Source organism: Plecotus auritus, assembly GCF_963455305.1.
Source record: "Plecotus auritus genome assembly, chromosome: 13".
In the NCBI taxonomy this organism is placed as follows: Eukaryota; Metazoa; Chordata; class Mammalia; order Chiroptera; family Vespertilionidae; genus Plecotus; species Plecotus auritus.
The window spans coordinates 29,699,245-29,722,994 of NC_137779.1; the positions used below are offsets into that span (position 1 = coordinate 29,699,245).

Consider the following 23,750-nt stretch of genomic DNA (forward strand, 5'->3'; position numbering starts at 1 on the left):
AAAGAAACAAATAAGCCTGTGAAATTGTCAGTAAGAATTGAGGTGTTTGAGCAGTAATGGACTTGGCATGTGGATCCGGACTAAGTGGAGGATCACATTCCTGAAGGCATCTCCCAGCCTCACTCGCCCCCCCTCTCTGTTCTGTGCGCCTTGAACACACCCCTGGCTCAGGGGAGGGCTTCTGTTCTGTGCTGTTGGGGTTTTGTGACATGACAAGGCTCAGGCTTCTCCTCCGGGTAAGCCTTGACTTTCTCGATGAAATCCCGCTCCAAGCCTGGATACATGTAAATGTATTTTTCTGATTGTGTGTTATAATTCACAGTAAGTAAGGTTAAAAACATGTATATGTTGAGGAATTCAGTATAGACCAGCCTAGTGCATAATGATTTATTTAATTAAAGCATTTTTTATTGAATCGTTTCCACTTTTTAAAAAACATGTTTTTATTGATTTCAGAGAGGGAGGGGGATGGAGCCCGAAGCCCGGCCCTGAGTGGGAATCGAACTGTGACCTCCTGGTTCATGGGTCGACGCTCAACCACTGAGCCACACTGGCCGGGCTGTTTGGTTTCTGTAGTCCCTGTGCCTTTATCAGATTGGGTGTTGGTTTTGATTCATTTAGCACATTTATTTACTGACTCTGATGTAGCTGATTTGCTAAACTTCGGTTTTCCCTTGACTGTGATTCCTTCTCAGTGTTTTAAGTCTGTTCTTAGTTTACAATTTTAACATGATCCCTACATCTTCAATATGGAGTTTGTGAAATTATACAGATAAATGTATTTAGATTGCTTGGGTCAAAACCCTTTTTGGATGTTTAATGAGATATTAATAGGCATAAACAATCATAACTAATAAGCAATTTCTTTTTTTTAATTTTTTTTAAAATATATTTTATTGATTTTTTACAGAGAGGAAGGAAGAGGGATAGAGAGTTAGAAACATCGATGAGAGAGAAACATCGATCAGCTGCCTCCTGCACACCTCCCACTGGGGATGTGCCCGCAACCAAGGTACGTGCCCTTGACCGGAATCGAACCTGGGACCTTTCAGTCCACAGGCCGACGCTCTATCCACTGAGCCAAACCGGTTTCGGCAAGCAATTTCTTTTTTAAAAAATGTTTTGACTTCTGGTTCTGAAGCACAAACTGTAAAATAGACTTTTTGAATTTCTGAAAGAAAGATCCTCACAGCTCCTCCTCACCTCATAACCGAGGCTCAGAGTTATTAGCATGACTTGCCCACGGCCATGCAGACGTCAGGCCTGACCACAACCCAGGTCTCTTGATTATTGTTCTAGTGAATTCCCTACCATGTATTTTCAGTATTTCCTGATCTGTAATTTTCAGTGGGAAAGAACCAGAAGCAAGTGCTGTTTGTTGACATCTGTGTACCGCAGTATATAATTTAATGTAAGTAGTAAGTAAAAACAATCTTTAGTCATGTTTTATTATAAAGAGTTTCTCTTACAAAGTGTCTTTTTCGTTGCTGCTTTATTTTAATAAGGCATTAGTCATGCTCGGGGCATGCGGTGTGTGCTCTATAAATTATGATAGCTTACTTTTACTCCGTCTTTACTGTGGGCTGCCACCCTGTGAGCATTTGAGGTTTATTATTTTATTTCACCCTCTCAACATCCTGGAAGGTGGGTGGTCTGATTACCAACCCATTTTACTTCTGAGGAAGCTGAGAGTTCAGAGAGGTTACCGATTTGAGCAGACATACAACGGCAGCGGACAGAAGGTCTTCGGGTCCTTCTGGCATTATTTCTGAAGCTCCATTGGGATGTGTCCTGGGTGGGCGGTTTGGGAGGGTGGAGTGTCGGAATCACTGAAATGAATGGTCGTGCCTGAGCTTGGATGGTGGCACTGTCTTCCTGGCACGTGAGCCCCGGTGCCATAGCTTCTGGAGTGAGCATGTCAGGGGGCCTGCTCCCTCTCGTGGTGCGCATGCTCGTTGGTGGGGGGGCTCTGTAAGCTAGGGTTACCACTCCTCTTTCTAGGAGAGGAAGCAGAGTTGCAAAGGTACGAAGTGATGAAGTGATTTGCCCACGGTCACACAGGTCACACAGGTCACAGCTTGTGTGTCAAAGCCGGAGCTTGCCCCAGCCCTCCTGACTGCGTGTGGCTGTGCTATTGCTGAGCCCGGGAGAGGGTTCCAGGGGACAGCACAGAGCCTGTCACATACGAATATCGCTAGAAGTTACATGAATTGTATTAAATTAGATTTTCAAATTCGTCACATTCAAGAAGGAAGCCTTGCAAATAAGTGGCATTAATAAGTCCAAGAACGTTTAAGCTTTTTTTTTAATATATATATATTTTATTGATATTTTACAGAGAGGAAGGGAGAGGGATAGAGAGCTAGAAACATCGATGAGAGAGAAACATCGATCAGCTGCCTCCTGCACACCTCCCACTGGGGATGTGCCCGCAACCAAGGTACATGCCCTTAACCGGAATCGAACCTTCGACCCTTCAGTCCGCAGGCCGACGCTCTATCCACTGAGCCAAACCGGTCAGGGCAAGAATGTTTCAACTTTGATTTCCTGTAGCCGTGTCTAGCTTTCGGTCGTTTTTATTTGGCACTAGTAAAACTCTTCAAAAGCAAATCTCTAAGGCGCTTTCTCTCGGCTCCGCTCTCAGCATGCCATTTCTCCCCACAGGTTTGCTTGTAAATGCATCACGAAGAGGCGGCCCAGAATGAAGAAAGCAAGCAGGAGTGCTGGCTCAGGGCCTAAGGTGTCTGGGACAAGCAAAGCGCAGACCGTGGACAAAACTAAACCTGAAAACAGTTCTTCAGCATCTGCAGGCGGCAAACTTGTAAAACCGGGCACAGCAGCCGCGTTGTCAAAGGTATTCTGTGGCGATGGTGGAGCCGTGGCTTTTGGGAGCAGATCTGCCTCGGATGTTTGATTTGTTAGAGAAGCATGATGTAGGGTTCGCCCTCTGCTGGCGCCGGGGACGCACAGCCTTTGAGGAGAGTTCACAGTCTGTGGACGCCCTGGGTGTGTATGGTCTGTCTCTGTGAATGAAACCAAATAGTAGGCTTATTCATGAAACTGATCCCTGAGCCTCATGCAAGGCCTTGTGCTGGTGTGAGCTGGAGGTAGAGTCTGCCTCAAGGAGTTGGTTTAGTAATGGATGGAGGTGAGTCACATACAGAGTAACTAAAATACACGAGCAAAAATCAGATGCCCTGGGAAAGCCGGAAAACCTCAGCAGTTTCCAGAAGGAAAGGATTGTTTCCAGCTGAGGGTTTATGCTGGGTCTTTTTTTTTTCTTTTTTTTTTTTAATATATTTTTATTGATTTCAGAGAGGAAAGGAGAGGGAGAGAGAGATAGAAACATCAATGATGAAAGAGAACCATTGATCGGCTGCCTCCCACACGCCCCTTAGCGGGGATCGAGCCCGAAACCCAGGCATATGCCCTTGACTGGAATCGAACCCGCGACCCTTCATTCTACAGGCCGACGCTCTATCCACTGAGCCAAGCCGGCCAGGGCTATGCTGGGTCTGAAAGGATGACCAGCAGTAACATTCCTGAGACTCCCGGGCAGGGCTTTCATTCCCACCCCACCCCTTACACACCGTAACTGTCACTCTTGTTATCATATCGGACAGGGATTCCTTAGATCGGCGACTCTCAACCAGCGGGCCGCAAGGACTTTTAAAAACACGAATGAATACCTGACTGTTCAGCCAGGGGCACTGACCTCTTTTCCCGTAGGTGGTCAAATAAAAAAATGAAAAAGACAACAGCCAATGCAACAGTAGCCAATTAATTTTAATTAATGCCTATTTTTTTTTTGTCAGACCAGCAAAAAATAGGTTATTTGGTGTGCTGCGGAATTTTAGTAACTAGTTTTGCGTGTGCCATGAGACGAAAGAGGTTGAAAACCGCTGCCTTCGATCATGGGGTCAGGAGCAGACAGGTGGCTAGTGTGTGCTTGTAGGGACGTAGGAGAATGATGAGTGCAGGCTCTGGCACACAGCACGCGCATATCAAGCGGCATTATTGGTTTGCTCTACCAGGGGTCCTCAAACTACGGCCCGCGGGCCACATGCGGCCCGCCGAGGACATGTATCCGGCCCGCCGGGGGCCGCTGCCTGTCCTGCTTAGCAGCCGACTCGTCCCGGGCCCGCAGTGCGCATAGGAATTTGTTCATCGTTTTTTTTTAAACTATAGTCCGGCCCTCCAACGGTCTGAGGGACAGGGAACTGGCCCCCTGTTTAAAAAGTTTGAGGACCCCTGGTAGACACTCCTCCCAGGGTCTGTTGGTTTGGACGATCCCAGGGACAGGATGGCTCCAGGTCGTGCCTGTGCCATCGCAGAGTCCCACATCGTCGTCTTGCAGCCGCTCCCGCCCGGAATTCCCTCTTCCGCTCTGTGCTTGTTTGTGGGAGGGAGGGAGGGAGGGCGGGAGGGATGGTGTCTGGGCTTTGACTCGGTGCAGAACCTGGAGGGTGTCTCCGCTGGGAGGAGCCCCGCCCGCCTGGCACACATCCGCTGGGAAGCCTTTAGTCCGAGCGGGCTCTGGTAGATGAGGCTTGATTATTTTGGGGGCGCTTCCAGGAACAGGGGGTGAGGGACTTCCCTGGGTGTGGAAAGAGCTGGCAGGAAATGCTGGTCTTCCCTCCCAGGCTGTCGAAACCAGACCCAGACCTACTCCAGGGCTAGGGATGCCCCCGGGCCCTCTCCTTGCTGCTGCCGGGTGAGCTGCGGGGTCCTGTGGCCTAAGGGCGGCACCGGCATAGACCTCTGCCTACGTCCGTCCGTCTGTCCGTTCGGCTGCACCAGACCAGGGAGTAGGTATTTCCGTGGAGGGCTGCTGCTCTTCCGCGTGAGGCAGCTGGCCGTTTCCGGCCTAACTGGTTCCTCCGTTTGTGGGGCTGTCCTCGGCGGGGAGCTGTGCGGCCCGTGACTTCCGTGCCTGGAAGAACAGGTTGAAAACTGGCTTTGGATTTGCCACTGCCTTCCGCTGCCTCCTATCGGTGGCAGGCAGCGTCTTTGAGGTTCACAGTGCAGTGTGCACCGGGCAGGCGGGCCAGATCTTCTGGGGCTGGGACCGGAGTTGCAAGTAGCTGGGTCTTGAGCAGTGAGTGCTTTTCATTGTAAAGCAGAACTGTGTGCCTGCTGTGTGCCAGCGCATGCCAGCTGTCCCGAGCCGTGGCCCTGCTGTGAGGGCTGGTTTGTGTGAGTGAGTTCTGTGTGTGAGTCGTGGGGAGGGTCACAGAGGAGAGGAAGCTGTTTGGGGTCACTTCACCCCGACTGGAGCGATTGCTCTGACTTCAGAGAGGAGGAGAAAGTCTTGAATAGAAATTGAAGTAAAGAAGAAAACTGACAATGAACAGAAAAGTTAAAAAAAACGAAAAAGACTTGGAGACCCACAAACTGAAGTGTTATGTTATGTTTCTAAGTTTTCACATGTCACTGTGGTTCTCTGGCATATAGATACCTCCCCACAACCTGAACTCCTGTAGCTGCTGGAGCACTGACGATTAACCAGATGAAGGAAGCATCTGGCTTTTAAGTATTTAAACATGGCATGCCTGCTCAGTCCCTCACGTGGACACCCGCATTATTGTGTCTGTCCGGCGTGAATGAGTCAGAATTAATACCTATTTTTCAAATATTGTTTGGGGCTACACCTACTCGAGTGGTGCAGGAAAGGACTGACCCAGAGCATCTCGCTGCTGATTGCAGCTTTTGCAGATAGTGAAATGAAGCTCTACTGTTACTTCCCGGGCGTTTGGGGGAATGTCCAGCAGCTGTGACATGCCTCGGTTTACCTAATTCTTCGTCCCAGCCCGTAGAAAGATGGTTTCCCACAGGCCTGCACTTCGCAGTTGCACACGGTGCTCGGGTGCTCATGTTCATCCCGGGAGAAGTAATATACTTACTCACGGTACTGATGGGAAGACTTCTTTCTAAAAACCGATAGATGGGAATTAAGCTGCAGTTACTTCAGTTAGAATCTACCTAATAACTGATGACTCCCGATGATTATTTGTGATCGTATCTCTTTAGCGTCAGAGGAGTTGACGGTATGATTTGGGTGACACAGGTTACCAAATTACACAGGTTTCACGGTGCACAATTCTACGGCGCATCACTGTACCCTGTATGGGGTGTTCACCCTCCAAGTCAGTGACCGGTTTTATTAACAGAACTAGTCTTTTTTTTTTAAAAAAAACCCACATTTTTATTGATTTCAGAGAGGAAGGGAGAGGGAGAGAAATATCAATGATGAGAGAGAATCATTGATCGGCTGCCTCCTGCACGCCCCACACTGGGGATCGGGACCGGAACCCAGGCAGGTGCCCTTGACTGGAATCGAACCTGGGATCCTTCAGTCCGCAGGCCGATGCTCTATCCGCTGAGCCACACCGGCCAGGGCAACAGAACTAGTCTTAAAGAATATGAACAATCCTTAATGATGAATGCACTGTCCCCCGCCCTTATTAAATAGCCTTGATTTTTCATAATATGACAACCCTAAATACCAAATCTAATTTCTGTTTAATGCATTTAAAACATTAATCCTTTTCCTGCCTCTTTTTTAGTAAGACAGATTGACCTACCTAATGGTACTACTATGAATAGTTTTCATAATTGAATGATGAGAACAGAATCTATTCCATATGGAGTCACTGACATTTAGGATTGGAAGAGACGTTAGAAATTGTTTTACTTATGAACCGTTTTAATTCGTAGAAATGAATTAATTATGATTATCTAGGGGAAGCATGTTTCCAGATAGAAAACCACATAAATCAGGTGACTGACTTGTGCCTTCACCTTAGTTGCCCAGAACTTTGTGTTTCTTTTATTGAGGAAACAAGAAAAATGCTTGTGTTCTCTCTAGTTTCTGGGAGAAGTAAAAACAGAGTCCAGAGTGCGTGTGGGGTTTTTGAAAAGCTGATACTTTTCATGCATCCTTCTAAAATATAAACGAATGCTGCAAATGGTCCTTCTCAAGTAGCACGATCATTTAGACTGACTACCCTCCCTCTAACCACAAAATACCTAGTTTTGCCGAAACCTGTTTGGCTCGGTGGATGGAGCGTCGGCCTGCGGACTGAGGGGTCCCGGGTTCCATTCCGGTCAAGGGCATGTGCCTTGGTTGCGGGCACATCCCCAGTGGGAGGTGTGCATGAGGCAGCTGATCGATGTTTCTCTCTCATCGATGTTTCTAGCTCTCTATCCCTCTCCCTTCCTCTCTGTAAAATATCAATAAAATATATTTTAAAAAAAATTAAAAAAAATACCTAGTTTTTATTTATATATCATCCAGGCCTCAAAAAATATCTTTCAATTTTGGCTTAAATTGGACTACTGAAAACTTGATAAGGCAAGAAAAAATTTCAGAATACTTCTTTAGGTCTTGGCTTCATTATTGAATCATTTCAGAGCATGCAGATTATTTCTGATTCTCACTGGTATTTCTCCCTAGAAATTGCAGGATGGCGCTGCCTGTGGCATTACAGAACTTTCCTGAGATAGCCCGTGTGGCATCGCTCAGGTGGTCTCTGTTCATCGCCATGTCCTCGATGTAGGCAGAGTAGGGGATGTCTCACTTTCTCTCGTCCCTCATGAAGCTGACGCCTGTGAGCACACAGTGGGCTTTCGTAGCCTGTTAGATTACATATACGATCACAGATGTGATTCCTTTACTTTAGAAGGAAGTGTGATAGTTTGGAAACCAGTTGGGAAATTCTGCTTCTGTTGCACGGTATGATAAACCGCTTGCTAACGGTTAGAAAGTCTTTGTAGAACTCCTGAACTCCTCGGTATAAGTCACGAGCTTTCTTTAGCCTGAAAATACTATTTAATCTTGCTGCAGCTTGTCGATTTATTCTGATTTTATGTTGCTTGCAGACCAAGAGCAGCGATGATCTGTTGGCCGGAATGGCTGGCGGGGTGACCGTGACGAATGGTGTCAAAGGAAAGAAAAGCACCTGCCCTTCCACAGCGTCTGCAGCCTCGGCCCCCGCCATGACCACCGTGGAGAACAAACCCAAAAGCAGCTCAGGTCGGCGCGGCGCTCGGCTGAGAGCTAAGCCACCTTCTGTGCGCCAGGGCGGGGTGGTGGGATTAGGGTCCACCTAATAGAGAGCTTCCGGCACGTACACAGGGCACTGATCGGCCTCCCAGGGCCTGTGTCCGTCCGCTCAGATCCCTCTCCTGCCCACTTGTCCCCGCGCCCGAGGGAGCTTCTCCGCCTCCTGCTCTGTCCCTTCCTTCTGGCCGCCTTACCGCCTTCCCCGTGGGGCATGCTCAGTGCTCCCCGCAGTGCGGCTCCTCCTTCCTGGCTCCCTGGCGCACAGGCCGTTTCTTCCTCAGCCTGGCCTGCGGTTCAGCGAAGAAGGGCGATGGCTTGGCTTACAGAAGTGGGGAAGGGGATTGCTCTCGGGGGGCAGCGTTACGTCAGTCCTTTTCCTCTTTGGCCTCCGTTTGCGGTGGTTCCTCCCCATTGTGTTACTTGTGCCTTTGAATCTGTTACTGATTTACGGTCCCTTCTGTGTGTTTACAGAGATCCTGATCTTACTCCCTGAGGGTAGGGCCTCCTTCATTTCACGGCTCACATTCCTCCCCCACCGCTCTGCCTTCCTTTCTCACAGGGTCCACTTAGCACCGTCTGGGTTCGTTTCCGTGAAAGGGCTCTCTCCCTAGGCTTCTTCCCTGCTCAAGAGCATTTGCTGGCCTCTGGCTCACGGAGTTCTCCTGGAAGTCAGGTCTCCCTAGAAATCTCCGCTGCTTTGGTCACCTGTGTGGCCTCACTGCCTTTTTATGGGCCGTGCTCGCTCCCGCCTGCTCGTCCCCTGCCTGTCCTGTGGCCGGCCACACTTCCCTTCCCTCCGCTGCTCCTGACACCTGGCCAAGGTGCTGACTGTCTTCCTGCAGCACGAAGCTCTTCGTTCCTGACTGCTCCTGTGGCTGGCGCCTGCCACATAGAGAACTAATGGGTGCTTTAAAAATACTCACTGATCAGGTCTAGATAGTATTTTTCCAAGTGAAAAAATGCTAATTTATTTCTTAAGTGTTCGTGGGTATTGAAACATATTCCTGTTATTTTTATAATGAACAACGGATCATGCCACAGCCAGTGTGGTTCAGTGGTTGAGCGTCAGCCCATGAACCAGGACGTCATGGTTCATTTCCCAGTCAGGGCACATGCCCGGATTGCGGGCTCGATCCCCAGCAGGGGTTGTGGAGGAGGCAGCTGATCGATTATTCTCTCTCCTCGTTGGTGTTTCTCTCTCCCTTCCTCTCTCTGAAATCAATGTGTAGATCCCTAGATTTCATCTCATTAGACCCGGGGCATAAATAAACTATGTGCCTTTTTATCACTAATATTTTTGCCTTAAATTCTTTGTTTTAAACATGTAGGCACAACTTCTTCAACCAAGCGTAGCACATCCACAGGAAATAAAGAATCCAGTTCCACCAGAGAGAGGTTGCGTGAGCGGCCCCGGGTAAACCAGAGCAGAAAGCTGCCGTCCGCAGGCCAGGGAGCGGGCGACGCGGCCCTGACCAAGCGTTCCCGCAGCCGCACGGCCGCCGAATGTGACGTCCGCATGAGCAAGTCTAAGTCGGACAATCAGATCAGTGACAGAGCTGCCCTGGAAGCCACAGTGAGAGACCTCCTCTCGCTGGCCAAGACCAAAGACGTGGAGATCTTACATTTGAGAAGCGAACTCCGAGACATGCGGGCTCAGCTGGGCCTTAGCGAGGACCACGCTGCGGGGGGCGAGAAAGCCGAGGAGAAGGAGGCCGTGACTGCCCACCAGCCCACCGATGTGGAGTCCACGCTCCTGCAGCTGCAGGAACAGAACGCTGCCATCCGGGAGGAGCTCAACCAGCTGAAGAATGAAAACAGGATGCTCAAGGACCGGCTGAACGCGCTTGGCTTCTCCCTGGAGCAGAGGTTGGACAGTTCGGAAAAGCTGTTCGGCTACCAGTCCCTGAGCCCGGAGATCGCCCCCGGCAACCAGAGCGACGGAGGGGGCACGCTGACCTCCTCGGTGGAGGGCTCTGCCCCGGGCTCGGTGGAGGACCTTTTGAGTCAGGACGAAAACACCCTCATGGACCACCAGCACAGCAACTCGATGGACAATCTGGACAGCGAGTCCAGTGAGGTGTACCAGCCCCTCACCTCGAGCGACGACGCCCTGGACGCGCCCTCGTCCTCGGAGTCGGAGGGCGTGCCGAGCACGGAGCGCTCCCGGAAGGGCAGCAGCGGGAACGCCAGCGAGGTGTCCGTGGCTTGCTTGACGGAGCGCATCCACCAGATGGAGGAGAACCAGCACAGCACGAGTGAGGAGCTGCAGGCCACGCTGCAGGAGCTCGCCGACCTCCAGCAGATCACCCAGGAGCTGAACAGCGAGAACGAGCGGCTGGGCGAGGAGAAGGTCATTCTGATGGAGTCCCTGTGCCAGCAGAGCGATAAGCTGGAGCACTTTAGCCGACAGATTGAATACTTCCGCTCCCTTCTAGACGAGCACCACATCTCTTACGTCATCGATGAAGACGTCAAGAGTGGCCGCTACATGGAGCTGGAACAGCGCTACATGGACCTGGCGGAGAACGCCCGTTTCGAACGGGAGCAGCTCCTTGGGGTGCAGCAGCATTTAAGTAACACTTTGAAGATGGCGGAGCAAGACAACAAGGAAGCTCAGGAGATGATCGGGGCGCTCAAAGAGCGCAACCACCACATGGAGCGGATTGTGGAGTCCGAGCAGAAGGGGAAGGCGGCCTTGGCGGCCACCGTGGAGGAGTTCAAAGCCACCGTGGCCAGTGAGCAGATCGAGATGAACCGCCTGAAGGCCCAGCTGGAGAACGAGAGGCAGAAGGTGGCGGAGCTGTACTCCCTCCATAACTCGGGAGACAAGTCTGACATTCAGGACCTCCTGGAGAGCGTCAGGCTGGACAAGGAGAAAGCAGAGGCTCTGGCCAGTAGCCTGCAGGAGGAGCTCGCTCACACCCGGAATGATGCCAACCGGCTGCAGGACGCCATTGCCAAGGTACTGCCGGAGTAGGTCGTGTCCTGCGCTCGTGTTCGTGCACACGCCCACCGAGAGCCAGCATCGCCCGCCCGGGCGTCATTAGCTGCTTTTGTCTGTCAACCCTCCCCCGCGGATACTCTTTCCCATTGGCTTTTTAGAGCGAGTAGAAGGGGGCGAGGGAGGTGGTGGGGCGAGAGGGGGTAAAAACATCCATGGGAGAGAGAGACATCGAGTGGTTGCCTCCTGCGCACCTGCCCCAACTGGGGCCGGGGATGGAACCTGCCACCCAGGTACATGCCCTTGACCGGCAATCGAACCCGTGACCCTTTGGTGCGTGGGTCGACGCTCTAACCACCTAGCACAGTGGTCGGCAAACTCATTAGTCAACAGAGCCAAATATCAACAGGACAACTATTGAAATTTCTTTTGAGAGACAAATTTTTAAACTTAAACTTCTTCTAATGCCACTTCTTCAAAATAGACTCGCCCAGGCTGTGGTATTTTGTGGAAGAGCCACACTCAGGGGGCCAAAGAGCCGCATGTGGCTCGCGAGCCGCAGTTTGCCGACCACTGACATAGCACACTAGCCAGGGCTCATTAGCTTTATTTTAAGCTGATACGCTTAAAGTTTGAAGATGGTTTTCTTTTATTGGAGTAGAATGAAAAGTATTCTTTTTTTAAAAAATATATTTTTATTGATTTCAGAGTGGAAGGAAGAGGGGGAGAGAGAGAGAACCATCCATGATGAGAGAGAATCATGGATTGGCTGCCTCCTGCAAGTCCCACTGGGGATCGAGCCCACAACCTGGGCATGTGTCCTTGACCGGAATAAGTTCGCAGGTCGACGCTCTATCCATTGAGCCAAACCGGCTAGGGAGAAAAGTATTCTTTTTTAAAAAAAATATATTTTTTTATTGATTTTTTACAGAGAGGAAGGGAGAGGGATAGAGAGTTAGAAACATCGATGAGAGAGAAACATCCATTAGCTGCTTCCTGCACACTCCCTATAGGGGATGTGCCTGCAACCAAGGTACATGCCCCCGACCGGAATCGAACATGGGACCCTTCAGTCCGCAGGCCAGTGCTCTATCCACTGAGCCAAACGGGCTAGGGCGAAAAGTATTCTTATAATACAGTAATGTCACTTTCACTCACTTGCATTTTGTTACCTTTTTCCTGCCTGGGGCTGGAGTTCAGCTAACAGAATTTGTCCCTGGTTCTGGGTACACCCAGGGGAGCATGGCAGGCAGTCGTACATCGTCATCTGGGCTGTATTTTGGCATAAGAAAGATGGAGAGCCCTGGCTGATTTGGCTCAGTGGATGGAGCATCGGCCTGCGGACTGAAGGGTCCCGGGTTCGATTCCGATTGGGGGCACGTGCCTGGGTTGCGGGCTTGATCCCTGGTGGGGGGTGTGCAAAAGGCAGCCGATCCATGATTCTCTCTTATCGTTGATGTTTCTGTCTCTCCCTCTTCCTTCCTTTCTGACATCAATAAAAATATGTTTTAAAAAAAGAAAGAAAGATGGAGAGCCAGCGTTCCAGGTGGTGTGTGCCGCTGCTTGTCCTGGGTGGTGATAGCTCACACAGCCTGTTGTGAGTTGGAACGCTTTGGGTGGTGAGGAGGCTGCTGTTCTCCGAGGCCTGTGGTCTGTGCTGGTGGCCTTTGAGGTCACTAGCGCAGCTCCCTTGTTTACATGCGGCTGAACTGTGAGGACTCAGCGTGCACCCCAGGTTGCTGGCACTCGCCCCGGGCTCTGTGCCCGCCTGATGGCTGGTATAGACTCTGTTTGCATGAGTTTATCTAATTACTCTAGCTCACGTTTTGTTACCTGTTTTAATGCAATGATTTTTAAGTAAGAAACATTAGTACGTCTTTGGCCAAAATGTAGACCCTAATTTTTTTAGTGATACAATTTAGATGTGTTATTTGTTGGAGCATATATGTGTGTGTGTGTGTGTGTGTGTGTGTGTGTGTGTGTGTGTGTGTGAAACACTATGAACTAATGCTTTGCAATGACAGTATTTGGGGATTTTTTTTGTTTCCATTATTAATTTGATACTGAAACTGCCACAAATGGGACAGTTTCTGTGGGAGAACATGTTAACCATTAATCGAATGCATGCCTTCAGCCCAAACTTTGGAAGAGGGAAAATTTCCAGAATTTCCTCCTAAATAATCTAGTTAAATTCAGTATTTGCCAACATAATTTCAGTCAGTGATACAGTGACAGATATACTAAGTATATTACGTAAAGTTCTATTGTAGAAGGTCTTTTCATACCTTTAACCAGTTATTGATTGTGCAGGTCATTTTAGTTCACGCAGAGCAGCTCGCACTAGCTTCCCTTTGCAACTGTGTATACCTCAATTCCAGAACGTACCGTAAAACAGCTCTTAACTTTTCCAAACTGCACCATCGATTTCGTACAGGTAGAAGACGAATACAGAGCCTTCCAAGAAGAAGCTAAAAAGCAAATAGAAGATTTGAACATGACGTTAGAAAAACTAAGATCAGAGCTAGAAGAAAAGGAGACAGAAAGGAGCGACATGAAAGAAACCATTTTTGAACTTGAAGACGAAGTAGAGCAGCATCGAGCCGTGAAACTTCACGACAACCTCATTCTTTCTGACTTAGAGAGTAAGTGACGTGGGGCATTGCAGTCCGTCTTGCCCTGCCCGCCGTAGCACGTGGGGATGGTTCACAGTCAGTAACAAAACAAAGTTAGTACTTCTCTTTTTTTATTTTTTTATATATTTTATTGATTTTTTACAGAGAGGAAGGGAGAGGGATAGAGAGTTAGAAACATCGATGAGAGAGAAACATCGATCAGCTGCCTCCTGCACACCCCCCACTGGGGATGTGCCCGCAACCAAGGTACATGCCCTTGACCGGAATCGAACCCGGGACCCTTGAGTCCACAGGCCGACGCTCCACCCACTGAGCCAAACCGGTTAGGGCATGAAGTCAATAATTCTGACAGCAGCATTTCAAAGGCAGTAGCAGTAGCACAGTGGCTGGCAGCAATTCGCGTGTGGTGAAGTGTCGGCCACACATTAGCTGCTAGTGTTCAGGCTCTGTTTTTGTTTTGAAGAACTGTTAAGTAGAAGCGTTAGATTAAAACTGTGCTTAATTATGGAAAATCATTTAAGCAAAAGCTAATGGGGTTATTATTTTCTAGATCTGAGGAAACGCCATTTATTATCTATTCCTAGTGATCGCAAGTATACCGTGACGAAAAGGCATTGATCCTTCATAATTTTGTGCCTAATCGCAGGTTTATTTGTCTGATTTTCCTCCTTCCCGTGGAGATTTTATAATCTGATGGACTTGAGACTCGGATTTTAAGTTGCTTTTTAAAAATAAAAGTTTTTAAGAACTATTTTTGTAGTTATTTCAGATTTATAAAAAAGTTGCAAAAATAGTACAAAGATTTCTGTGAGAAAGTTTGATGAAACAGAAATTTCATGATCTTAAAATCTTCCCACAGTCTGTTGATTATGTTGCAAGCGAGGGAAAGAAGCAACAGGAATTAAGCAGTGGAAAAATTGGGCTACATTTTAACAGGGTGATCATGGCCATGACCCAGGCACGTGGATACGGGACACTCAGCTAGGCTGTATTCTGGCTAAGGCATAGCTTCAATTAATCACAGAGAAACATTAGACAAAAAGATGAGGCAAGTTTTACTAAGAACGGGAGGGGGCGGTGCTGTATTCCTAAAATACGCCAGTAGCAGAGAAGACAGCGACGGAAAAGCTCGGGTATAGGAGGCTAAGGAGACGGGACAATTAAATGCAATGCCTGTGCCTGGACTGGGTCAAGTCCTGTAGGGGGAAATGATGTAATGGATATCACGACAAAATTGGAATGTGGATGGCAGATTAGATAAACATATCAGTATAAATTTATGAACTTGATTACTGTACTGTGTCTTATAAACGAATGTCCCTATTCTCGGGAACCACACACTAAATATTTAGGAGTAAGGACCATGATGCATATCCTTAAAGTGTTCAGAAAAAATTAGGGAGAGAGCCCTGGCTGGTGTGGCTCAGTGGTTGGGCATCATCACAGGCACCAAAAGGTTGCTGGTTTGATTCCCGGATTCCCCACATAAGACACTTGATTTGAATGTGGAAAGAGCGACACCTTGTGGTAATCACTAGAAAAATGTTAAATGATGGGGATTCCTGTGCCGAAACTTTATAAATCATCGCCAAAATAAAATTACATTAACGTCGTATGGGTTTCAATTAAAGAATGGCTGAAAATTCTGAATAAATTATTTAGCGATATAGTTTCTCTTCCCATTTTTCTGAAATGAAAAGTTCCCGTGTGCAGAAATACTGCAAGAATGGTGTAGTCAGCACCAACTACTGAGATTTGACAATTTTAACTTAATATTTTGCAGTGTTTTGTGTGTATGTGCGTTTAACTGCACCAGTTGACAGTCAGCTGTAGACCTATGACACTTAACATGCAACTGCTCTTAAACAGTCTCAGTGGTCCTTCGTCACTTCCCCACTTCTAGCCATGTAGCCTCACGTAAACAGTCGTGTAAAGGCACTCGTGGTGTGTATAGCAAAAACTAGAACCATTCTAACTTCGTTAACAGGAAGTTGCTAAAACAAATCACGACATATCCAGCCCACGGAATACTAGCACAGCCGTCAAAATGGTGCTGCAGCAGGTCTGTGTGTATTTGATAAAGGTGTCCCGAACCTGCTAAGTAGAAAGGCTTTAAAGCAGTATAATAGTATAATCCCATTTTTCTTTTAAACAAGTATAAACTCATAGGAAGTCTGAAAGGATATATACCAAATCTAATTATGGGCCATCTACTTTTGTTATCCTTTTCTGCTTTTAAGATTTTATTGTGAGCACGTATTACTTTTAGAATCAAGGGGGGAAAGTTATATCCCCTTTTTTTCCAGAAAAATAAAAATGCGTAAAATAAAAATAGAAAATAAAAGTAATAAATAGTTGATTTGAAGCTCATCTGTGTCCTCTTCCCACATCAGGAATTCTGGTTTGGGGAAAAGCTGTGACTGCTGGCCGGAGGTGCTGCCTGCCTTCCCCTTCCCCTGCGGCCTGGTGTTTGCACTGGCTACTCTTGGCCTTCCCCTTCTTCTTTTTTTTTCTTTTCTTTTTTTTTTTTTTTTTTAATATATTTTATTGATTTTTTACAGAGAGGAAGGGAGAGGGATAGAAAGTTAGAAACATCGATGAGAGAGAAACATCGATCAGCTGCCTCCTGCACACCTCCCACTGGAGACGTGCCCGCAACCAAGGTACGTGCCCCAGACCGGAATCAAACCAGGGACCCTTCAGTCCGCAGGCCGACGCTCTATCCACCGAGCCAAACCGGTTTCGGCCTTCCCCTTCTTCTAAAAGGGCACCTGGTGCCCACTGGCACAGCTCGACCAGATGTGAGGGTGACTGAGCGCTGGTGTCAGTGCCTGAGGGTTTCTGGATCTGGAGGGCACGGGAGTTTGCTTGTGAACTCGCGTCATTTTACCCCCGGTCAGTGGTTGGTCCCGTGCCAGTGGTAGCTGTCCAGCAGCACCGTAGGCATGACGGGCATGGAACTGGCGCCAGTGTGCAGGCCTGGTACTGTCCTTGGTTTGGCTTGGTGATGAAAGGGTGATGAAAGGGTGATGAACCCCACTGTTAAGTGGGCAGGACGGTGCCCACAACTGTTCAGAGCAAAATGGGTCTAGTAACAGTGAGAATAGCAATTTACCTGATTTCTAAAAAAAATAGGGCTGTAAAATGGAGTTGTGGGTCCTTTAAAAACGAGATCCTAGTGGTACTTCTGTTCTTTGCTAATTGAGTTTCATGTTGCTTTGGGGGGGAAGACAGTGGGTGGCAGTGTCCTCACACTAGGAAAGCTGTGACGGGAACTGCAGTTAGAGGCTCGGTATTGAAGACATACGCTGTCCTTTGGGGTGATCAGGAATGGGGCTCCACTAGCTTTCAAGACAAAAACTTAAGCACAGACCCCTTTGGTTCTAAGGAGGAAAAGCCTATTGTCACTTGTGTTGGTGGTGATACGTTCTCATTGATTTTTTAGAGGGAGGAAAGGAGAGGGAGAGAGAGAAGCTTTGATGAGATGAGAGAGAAATATCTATCGGCTGCCTCCTGCACGCCCCCGTGACCTCTTGGTGCATGCGACGATGCTCACCCCATTGAGCCACACTGGCCGGGCCTGTGGTCGTTTTTAATTCTTGGTTACGAAGTGAAAATACAGTTATGACTTGTAAATTTAAATCACATTCCCTAGAGACACTTAGTGCGCTTTCTTCTTCCTAAATGTGGCCACTGGCTGCCAGCTTCTCTTCTGTTTAAAAGGAATCAGACCCGACAATGATAGGGATGTAGTGCTGGGTGTAGAAGGGTAATCTCTTTAGACTAGCGATTATGTGCATTTTGTGGCCATTCGTGTGGAGAAAGAATGAGGACAGAGAGAAAAGGGTAAGGACAAAAGAAACGAATGGAATGGATTAGCAGCAGTCACCAGCATGGCGCCAAGGCCTTTCCCCTTAAGCATGGATTTTGGAGCAGAACTCTCAGTAGAATGGGACTTCCTAGGCATTTCTGGGTCCAAGGACACTGGCCGTGGCTGTGCCTTCGTCTTGCATCCCCACTCTGTCCAGTGTGGCACTTGCCTCTCAGTGCTCATTAAATGTGTGCAGTGAGTGAGGTTGTTGGAAGAACAGTCATATTAGGCAAGAAATAACAAGCCTTGATTTACTTTATAAGTATGTTTTTTTATTTTGTGAAAAGACTCTCAGAATTAATGGAAGTAGCAGCTCCCCAGGGTACTATATAATTAAGTTTGTAAAAATTGTATTAATTCACCACTTTTCTGCCATTTATTCCAGTGTATAAAGTAAGTTATGCTTGCATAAATACTTTATATTAATAGCCTTTGTGATGAAAAGTTCACATTGTAATAGCAGCCCATGTAGTTTTTATTGTGTGTGAGCCAGTAATGTGCGTGTTTCTAACAATGGATTTTACTGAACTTTTTGTTTCAGAATTAAGGCATTGAGGAAGGAAGTACTCCAGAAATTGTGATTTAAACTTGACATTTTCTCTGGAAAGTAATACTGGCTCATCCTTGGAGTGAACATTGCTTTTTGCTTTAAAGATGTGTATTAAAATAAAAAGGCTGTTTCTGAATGCCATATTTAATCCCCTCCTCCCTTCCTATTATTCCTTTTGAGTGCACCTCGGAGAATAAACACTGAAACCTCTGTGATCGTTTCAGATACGGTTAAGAAACTCCAGGACCAGAAACATGACATGGAGAGAGAAATCAAGACCCTGCACAGGAGGCTTCGGGTAGGTACATCTTCCTGTGTCACCGTGTTGGAGAGCAGGTTTCTGAAGGCTAAGCGTAGGGTAGTTCTTGACCAGGCTAACGTTCACGGTAAGCTTCAAATACCGTTATACTATGGACCCCACTGGGCTTGGAGCAGAGAGCAAATGCCGTTATTTAAAATTGGGACTGGTACTGGATTCTGGGGAGAAGAACGTACTGGTAACTCATTAGTGGTAATTTTAGAAAGACGGATTGAAGCCCGGCCGGCATGGCTCAGTGGTTGAGCATCGACCTCTGAACCAGGAGGTCACGGTTCGATTCCCGGTCAGGGCACATGCCCGATTTGGGGGCTCCGTCCCCAGTGGAGGGCGTGCAGGAGGCAGCCAATCGATGATTCTCTCATCATCGTTGATGTTTCTAGCTCTCGCCCTCTCACGTCCTCTCTGGAATCAGTAAAAATATTTATATAAAAAGGTGGGTTTGGGAAGCAGTGTTACCTTTGGAGAGGAAGGGGACAGCTGAGGAGTAGAACGTACCCTACACCAGGCTGTTCCAGGCCTCGTGGAGCTGGTCGCCTGTGCTGCAGGGGGCGGAGGAGGCTAACTCCTAGGCTGGGTGGGGCCGCAGCCGCTCCGGCTGCCTTCGCGGGCAGGACGTCGCTTCGGGGTGGCAGGCGCTGGGCTGGGGTGTGGGCAGCCGCGGCTGCGGCGGAGGTGGTGCCCCGGGGAGGCTCCCCCCAGCACACCCGCATCCTCCGTGCTGCGGGAAGCAGTGGGCTGTCCAGGTCCTTAGCTTCTCTCTTTGTCTCGCAGATTGTGTCTGCCTCGATTAAGGTCAGTGTTTTATTCTGGCTTCCTCTTCCTTTTCCTTTCCTTTTGATTTTTTTCCCTGTTAGCTTTTGATGTCAGGATATTTATAGTGTCTCACTGTGACTTTTCACTGTGGTTCACACATCATTGACCTACCTCCTCGAGCTGTTCAGAGGTAGAGCGCTGTACGTTTTGGGTGATATGTTTATTTTCATAAGACTTGCTTTGAAACTTGAATGAGGAAGGAAGGCTTGACATTACCATCATTAATATTTATTGGGCACTTTTTGAATGTTTGATGCCTCAGTAGACAGATAGCTAGAAAATGTTTTCCTCATTAAGAAGAAGTTCAGTCATAATAATTGCATTACCTGTTGGCTATAGGTAATAGCAATTCTCTGGGATTTAAAAGAAATTTATCATCATGTAGGACCGTGCCTTACAGCAGCCTCATCGTAAGCACATTTCATTGTTTTTAAGTAAGCTTGCATTGCTCCCTCTTGGAAATAAAAGTGCCGTTTTTAATGTAGGAAGAATCTGCGGAATGGCGGCAGTTCCAAGCTGATCTTCAGACCGCAGTGGTCATTGCCAACGACATTAAGTCTGAAGCCCAAGAGGAGATTGGGGACCTGAAGCGCCGGTTACATGAGGCTCAGGAGAAAAATGAGAAGCTCACAAAGGAACTGGAAGAAATAAAGTCCCGCAAGTACGTTTTGAGAATCCGGTTGTGTCCGTATGTCTCAGTACATCCCAGTGTTGTCATGTGGTGTGGAGAGAACTGGGGTTTGACACCGAGATGACTGAGTGGTGCTAGTCACTGTGGAAGCTATCTAACTTTCCTGGCCGCATTTTATGACACCTGTGGCAGAGTGCAGTCCACGTGGATCTTCCAGAATGGTCGGTGTCCATAATCCCATCCCTGGAGGAGGTCAGAGTGTTTTATTTTGTTAAATTATATTTTATTGATGTCAGGAAAGGAGAGGGAGAGAGAGATAGAAACATCAGTGATGAGAGAGAATCATGGATCGGCTGCCTCCTGCAAGCCCCACACTGGGGATCGAGCCCACAACCCGGGCATGTGCCCTGACTGGGAATCGAACCGGTGACCTCTTGGTTCATGGGTCGACGCTCAACCACTGAACCATGCCATCAGGCAGCAGCTAACTTTTAAGTAATTACCACTTGTTGCATTTTGGTGTACCATCAAGGAGGAATAGCCACAGTTATCTAAAAAAAAACAGAATGATTTTAATATCATTAAAATGTCCTTTCCTTTTCCAATTACATATCTGTGCAAAGCTTACTTTTTTTTCACATCGCAATAGATTGAATGTATAAGGAATGAGAACCTAGCAGTATTTTATTGAGCCAGACATTGAAGAGATATGCAAAAATATTAAAACACTACTGTTCTTATTAATATTTTTTTAGTTTTGAAAACATAGTCAAAAGAAGAGCCAAATGAGAAATTTTCCTAAGGCCTGGCTTAATTTTTGCTCACCTGTAAAGTTGCTTGATCGTTGCGTGACATGTACAAATCTGCAACTGAAATTTCACCCCAGATGAAAACTTTTATGTTAGCTCAGAGAATTAGAGCTGGCCAGGAACGAAGTGCAATTGATTTTTTTAGATGGCTCACGATCGTCGCGCTGAGCATCCAGGAGACTCAGGTTACTAATGTGGGCTCAGTCTCTGTTTTTTCCTTTGTAGAAATTCTGTTTGGAGACTGCGGCAGTTTTTTAAACGTTATTTTAAAAGTATGTGCTTTGATTTCATTTCTTTGTATTTCCGTGTCTACGCACGGCGTGTTGGACAGAGCCAGTCTAGGTGACCTGTGTGTGCTGGGAGTTCCCAGACTCTCCTGAGGGCCCAGGCCTTCTCAGCAGCCCAGAACCCCGAGGCCCCAGTTCGGAGGCAGAGTTTCGGCCAGCCCGCCTCCCGTTTTAGTGCTAATTGATTACTGATGTCCTCACCTTACACTCACTCAGATGGAAATGGAAACTGATGGTTACTCAATGTACTTAGGATAACCTGATATAAAGATTTTAATATCGTTTCCTGGAATTTACCAAGCAAATGAGAATATTAAACCACGTAATTCACTCTGCTCAACTGATAGCATTTTTTATTTTAAACTGATACTGTTTAATGCTTTTCAGTTGGGAGGGGAGTTTGTATACAGGGGTCCTCAAACCTTTTAAACAGGGGGCCAGTTCCCTGTCCCTCAGACCTTTGGAGGGCCGGACTATAGTTTAAAAAAAAACTATGAACAAATTCCTAGGCGCACTGCGGGCCCGGGACGCGTCGGCTGCTAAGCAGGACAGGCAGCGGCACCCGGCGGGCCGGATCCATGTCCTCGGCGGGCCGCACGTGGCCCGCGGGCCGCAGTTTGAGGACCCCTGATAGGTAAAAAAATGCCCTGATTTCCATGCTGTTCCCAGGCAAGAGGAGGAGCGAGGCCGGGTGTACAACTACATGAACGCTGTTGAGAGAGACCTGGCAGCCCTGAGGCAAGGGATGGGGCTGAGCAGAAGATCCTCGACTTCCTCTGAGCCAACCCCCACGGTCAAAACCCTCATCAAGTCCTTCGACAGCGCGTCTCAAGGTAAGGCCTTACCGCTGTGCCGGGCAGGCGGTCATGTTCACTCACCACGTGTTCGCCTGTCCAGTTCGATGTTCTTCGTTGCCTTACTCTCTGTGTCTCATCAGATTTCGTAGAGAATCACTGTGAGGCTCACTGAGGGGTGCTTTTAACAGGAGATCTGGGCAAGTGTCAGCTTCGGCGATCTTGGTCTCAGACGCAGAGCGGTGTCTGCACACAGGCCTGTGACTTTGAGCGCCTTGTCTGTGCCTGAGAGCTTCCGGATGTCTGACTTCAGCCCTCACCCTTCCTCTGCGCGGTTCAGACCTGTGTCCCCCAGTGCCGACGTGGCGTTGGCCTGGAGGTGGTTCCTAGACGTCTCATGTCCGACCCCAAATCTTGTCCCTCCGCCTCAGCGTTCAGCGGCGGTGGCATCGGCCTGGACAGCCTCCGGGGAGCGGGGAGCACTGGTTCGCTAGTGAGCCGTCGGGCCCAGTCACAGAAGCTCCCCTGCTCCGTGATGCGTTTCTCAGGCTCTTGTTCGTTTGTTTCCCTAGGACCAACCCCTAACGCAGCCGCAATTCCTCGAACCCCGCTGAGCCCAAGTCCTATGAAGACCCCGCCTGCGGCCGCCGTGTCCCCCATGCAGGTGAGTGCCTGTGGCTCAGACATCTGACAGGGAGTCCTTCCTCTTCGGAATCATTTTCACGCACGTCAAGTGCGGGGAGGGGGAGCAGCTGACTTCCGCGGGAGGTATAGTGGGATCCCCCCTAAAATGCTCGTGAGTAGATGTAACTGAAGTAAGTTATGGAAACGTCCGCTGTATTAATCTGAAATCTCTAACGGGGATGGTGAACAGCCACTGGACACTCACTGTATGTGCCCCACTGCTCCAGTGCTTTGTAGAAACCCACTCAGTCCTCACAGAGCTCGGCTGGGTGTGGGGGACTGTCCCTGTCCCTGGTTTTCGCCTGTGGAAGCTGAGGCCCAGAAGGCAGCTTGCCGAGGGTCAGACGAGGAAGCGGTGGCGGAGCTGGGATTTGAACCTGGGCAGTGTGGCTTCAGAGACCCTGCTGTAACCACTCACTGAGTTACTTCTCTGGGCTGACCACGGAGCTGGCGTGCCTCGGCCTCCGCTGCACAGCAGCCGTTTCTCAGCGCGGTGGCTGGGGCAGTGTGGCGTTTCCCACATTTCTCCGGTCGGCAGAGCAGAGAAATTCTTTCCCGGCCTGGCCTGGGCTCCCTCCAGCAGCGGCACCAGCTGGGGCGGCGGGGGGCGGGCCTGGCTCCGCAGGATGGCTGGCTCCTCTCTCCATGGGGTCTGTCTCTGTCTCTGTCTGTCTCTCTCTCTGGCACATGATGTGACCAATAACCATTTTAAACAAACACCCCAGTGCCCCGTTTCCCTCAGAGACACCGTCCTGCGAATCTAGCGTGTAATGTCACACCAGACACCGACATTGCGGTGTGCAGCCAGAGGTTTCCATCACACAGGCCGCTCCTGCGGCCCTTCCACGGTTCCCCCTTCCCGCCCTCCCTGACCCCGTCACTGACCCCGGCGGCCACTGGTAGTCGGCGTGTATCTCACCAAGAGAGTTGGTTGCCGCCTTATCATAGTTGGGAAGGGAGTATGCAAATCCATAACTATTGACTCTCTGCCGTTTTCTTGGTGCGTCCCAGCTCTGGACTTAACCTAACGCTGGCCATGTTTGTCCTACGATTGCAGAGACATTCCATAAGTGGACCAATTTCTGCATCCAAGCCCCTGACGGCCCTGTCAGACAAGAGACCCACCTACGGGGAACTCCCCGTGCAAGGTACGTCTGCCGCGCTGCAGCGTTGCACTGTCGTCACTGACACTGTCACCCTGACCCTCTCTGGCTGGCTGAGGGTCACCTTCTTTGCTCCTGCCATGACGTGGGCGGTCCGGTGTACGTCCTTCTCATAGTTGGCTGGTGCTGTGTCCCAGTGACAGACGGGGAGGGTAGTTACCTATAAGGGCACCTTGGAAGTCCGCTCCCT

At 48.8% G+C, this 23,750-nt stretch overlaps 1 protein-coding gene across 5 annotated transcripts in view; it reads left to right on the top strand.

Annotated features, from left to right (window-relative positions):
* The window catches only part of SPECC1L (sperm antigen with calponin homology and coiled-coil domains 1 like), a 57,557-nt gene that overhangs the window by 11,379 nt on the left and 22,428 nt on the right, over positions 1 to 23,750 (top strand). For 2 of the 5 annotated variants that reach the window (XM_080650442.1, XM_080650440.1), the window contains exons 2-11: positions 2,665 to 2,854; positions 7,882 to 8,035; positions 9,394 to 11,027; positions 13,441 to 13,648; positions 18,285 to 18,358; positions 19,151 to 19,171; positions 19,678 to 19,853; positions 21,589 to 21,752; positions 22,286 to 22,377; positions 23,455 to 23,545. In XM_080650442.1, the coding sequence (XP_080506568.1) occupies positions 2,702 to 2,854; positions 7,882 to 8,035; positions 9,394 to 11,027; positions 13,441 to 13,648; positions 18,285 to 18,358; positions 19,151 to 19,171; positions 19,678 to 19,853; positions 21,589 to 21,752; positions 22,286 to 22,377; positions 23,455 to 23,545 (2,767 nt within the window). In that variant the 5' untranslated portion in view covers positions 2,665 to 2,701. Of the gene's footprint in view, positions 1 to 1,391; positions 1,412 to 2,664; positions 2,855 to 2,983; positions 3,007 to 7,881; positions 8,036 to 9,393; positions 11,028 to 13,440; positions 13,649 to 18,284; positions 18,359 to 19,150; positions 19,172 to 19,677; positions 19,854 to 21,588; positions 21,753 to 22,285; positions 22,378 to 23,454; positions 23,546 to 23,750 lie in introns of those variants that run through there. The other 3 variants (XM_080650438.1, XM_080650439.1, XM_080650441.1) reach the window with 3 other exon arrangements.